Source organism: Montipora foliosa, chromosome 14 (assembly GCF_036669935.1).
Source record: "Montipora foliosa isolate CH-2021 chromosome 14, ASM3666993v2, whole genome shotgun sequence".
Taxonomy (NCBI): domain Eukaryota; kingdom Metazoa; phylum Cnidaria; class Anthozoa; order Scleractinia; family Acroporidae; genus Montipora; species Montipora foliosa.
This window is the reverse complement of record NC_090882.1, coordinates 9509045-9512586: the sequence shown is the minus strand read 5'-3', so window position 1 is coordinate 9512586 and position 3542 is coordinate 9509045. Positions and strand designations below refer to the sequence as shown.

The window sequence follows — 3542 nt, the reverse complement described above, 5'->3', positions numbered from 1 at the left end:
GACGCGAAAAAGTATGGGGAAATTTTTGAACAAAATTGTTTTCATTGTTGTGAACACTGAAGTGTGGATAGGTGAAAGCGATTGAAAAATGATAGCGTAAGCAAAGAATATTTGCTTCGTTTTCGCCGAGGTGAAAAGTTGTTGTACCCGGACAAGAGAAAATGAGGGGACAGAGAGGGAGGTTCCCGGTCCGGCCCTTGGGATATGTCATGTCCACGAAAGTTATTTTTAGACGAGCGGAAGTCTTTGTTCTAGCGGAAGTCTGTCTTCCGAGACGTCCGCATGCAGGCCAACCTCGGTCTGATGTTTGAAAGAAAATAAATATTCATCAGCCTTACACCTGCGCCGCCATTTTCTCTTTTCACTAAGAATCTGTGAGCGAGGAAAGACTGCATGCGGACGTCTCGGAAGACAGACTTCCGCTAGAACAAAAACTTCCGCTCGTCTAAAAATAACTTTCGTGGACATGACATATCCCGGCCAACTCCCTGAGCCTACCTCTCTGTCCCCTCATTTTCTCTTGACCCAGAGTCTTCGGGCTCTTTGGTCAGCTGGCGGCCGCTTACCAAACAGCTCTACTGAGGACTCACAAGATTGGTGTGGGTGAGCTGACTAAAAGGTGGAACTGTTGTCATGGAAGCACCAGGCTACCGAAACATTTTTGTTTAGTGAAAAAAGCACTCCTGGATCGGACTTTCTGCAAAGTAACCAACTGTCATTAAATTAGCTTACTTCATGTTGTCAACCCAACAATTAATGGCGAAAGGTAACATCAAGCTGATCTGGACCCACAATGTAAAGTAATGTGATGTTTTTTGGCGGCAGTACCAATGGGATACAGTTGGCTTGTTCAGTTTTGCTTCTAGTTGGCTTCCACCTGACCCTGGAACTAACCAAAGCAATGAAGGAATGAGTGGGGAATTTCTATAGCACAAAGAATAAATTTTAGTTCGGTAAACTGTCTAAAGATACTTAGTTATAGGGGTAAACGCAACAGAACTTTTTGTTGAGTTTGCACTTCTTCCCCAATAGTCAAAAATTAACGTCACAGCCAAATTCAAGCCACGCAGCATATATGATCTTACCCTGGGTGCTAGAGCAATTTTTTTCAAAGTTCCAGGAGAGTGAAGCAATGACAGAGTCAATTTTCCACCGCTAGCCACCGACACTGAGTTGAATAATTATTTTAGTATATACCACACAAGTTGAATAAAAAGCGAACTAAAAAACTATTTCATTTTTGTCGTGTGGTCGGAAAATTCAAATCTCGCGCACCGACTATATACTCGGAGGAGAATAGTACTTGGCTAATCAACTCCAATTTAGCCAATCAGGGCGCGGAAAGCACAATTCATTTGTGTGACAGTATACAGTCAGTGAAAATATCTCTTATTCTTTTTATCAAACGTTCTCCTATTACCAGATAGAATACGAACTTACAAGTGACCAGCTCCCAGGCTTGAAGACTCCGTGCAATGCAATCACAGGGTCATGAGTTCGAGTTCTCTTCAAGCCGGGAATTTTTCAGGCTTGAGCCTGAGGCGAATAATTGTTTTAGTGTAATTTTCAGCGGTGAATATCAAGAAAGTGCAAAACAACGGGCTAAAACAAGATAAAAAGGCACGAAAAGTGCTTGATTGGCTTAGAAGCCGCGCCTCCAAATTCACCGCTGAAAATTATGCTAAATAAATATATTGCCTGTTATGATCGAATAAAGGCATTAAAAACACATCGCAGATCTCGAAATACGGGTCGGGGGAAAATCGAATGACTTCTTGAACTAGCTAAGAAGCAAAGAGTTCTGTTAATTCGCTCGACGTTTTTTGCAGACGATAGCGTCTTCACCAGTTGGCATGCTAATCAGTGCTTTATCTCAGCCGCCTCCGTTGTTGTCATCTCTGATGCATGCATCAAACGGAAAAAATATGCGCAACCGAAGCCGGCACGGAAGCCGGATTTCAGACAAAACACTTAGTAGCGCGTCTGTTGTCATAGGGCATCTTGACACTTTTTGAATTCCCAAGATGCAAACGTTAAGCATCATGGCATCTTGATAAAGTTACACAATCACAGTTCATTACATGGCGTATAAGTAATATTTTAAGAAGAGCTTAAGCTTTGCAGATTACAGGACAAACTACACCCGGCAAGACAGCTCAGCTGGACCGGAGAACCCTAACTAACTTTGCCAGATGCTGAGGTCGTGAGATCAAACCATGTTGTGGTTAACCCAGCCTACAAAGCTATGCTAAAGCTATCATAAACACAGCGAAACGAAACCTTCCTTTTCGTCTCCTTTGAACCATATAGAAATGATAATACTAATATTCCCAGGGCACTACAACATAACTAAGCACCCATTAGAGATAGTTCTAGAGGATAAATTTGCTATTACCATTTTACTAATTTGTAATTCCATTGTAGATTTCTTATAAGATGGTCAAATAGAGCTCTAAAGGTATTATTACTAGTATTAATATTAGTATTCTTTTTATAGTTTATCAATAAATATTCATCGTCATCTTTCGAAAATCAAAAACAAAGTTATCGTTTAACAAGCAATGCCATGAAATGAAAGTTGAAATGATCGTCACATCTAGTTGAGCAACTTAATTAAACAGTGGCAAAGTAAACACGAATTGTCACTGCACATACTCTGTCAGCTGAGCTACTGATAGCACTCCTTTCAGGGGTTAGGATCCCCGTCAAGCCTGAATTTTTTCGGGCTTCGTTTGCAACTGTTCAAGCTGTTCAACTAACTGCGTTGATCTTTCCAACTTTCGTTTCGTTCAATTCCGCAGTTCAGATATACGTGAAAAATCTAAATTACCAAGTATCACCGGGGTCTTGATTTCATTGTCTTGTTTAGGCGGTTTGCTCCATGGCCAAAATCCTTCCGTTGAGACTACAACGCACAGCAACACTTGTATCAGAAGAAAACGTCTTGCTTGCATTTTCGGAGCAAGAAAACCTTGTTTAGTCCTTTTGACGCAATTCAAGAATGTCAGACTTTTGTGACGCTAACTTTAAATTACTTTTTTGAATACCAATGTCCAGTTATGCATTTATCATTTGGATGTTTTGGCGAACCAATCATGGCCGAGCCCGATCAAAGTCCGACTTTGAGTTTTTGTTTACTTGTGGTCCCAGTGGACTCTTGTTTGGTGAAATCACTTAAGGGAACATCACGTATTCTCCTCCCCTGGAAGACTCTCCGTGAAAGATAGTGATCTACTCTTATACCCACTCATAAGCGCTCTTTACCACACGAGAGCGTCGAAGTACTGAACGTCATTAAAACAACTGAAAATGTGATGTTTCGCTTACAGGGACGCTTCCTCGTAAAGCACGGATTTGAAAGCTTTTGTTTTGACTACAATATTGCGGCATTAGTGGAAGGCACAAAATAGGCAGCTTAAGAACAAGACGTCACCTTTCAATACTCAGGAAATGTGCATAAAATTACAATGCTAAATAAGCTACCCAACAAAACTCTTAGAATCCATGACAAGTGTTAGAACAAATATTGGTAAACAGATGAC

General features: G+C 41.0%; 1 protein-coding gene across 1 annotated transcript in view; it reads right to left on the bottom strand.

Annotated features, from left to right (window-relative positions):
• The window catches only part of LOC137985676 (lysosomal phospholipase A and acyltransferase-like), a 7224-nt gene extending 4264 nt beyond the window's left edge, over window positions 1-2960 (bottom strand). Inside the window, exons 1-2 of the mRNA XM_068833337.1 lie at window positions 2831-2960; window positions 733-889 (exon numbers count right to left, since the gene is read on the bottom strand). Coding sequence (XP_068689438.1) covers window positions 733-889; window positions 2831-2954 — 281 coding nt within the window. The 5' untranslated portion in view covers window positions 2955-2960. The remainder of the gene's footprint in view (window positions 1-732; window positions 890-2830) is intronic.
• Window positions 2961-3542: the final 582 nt, after the last annotated feature.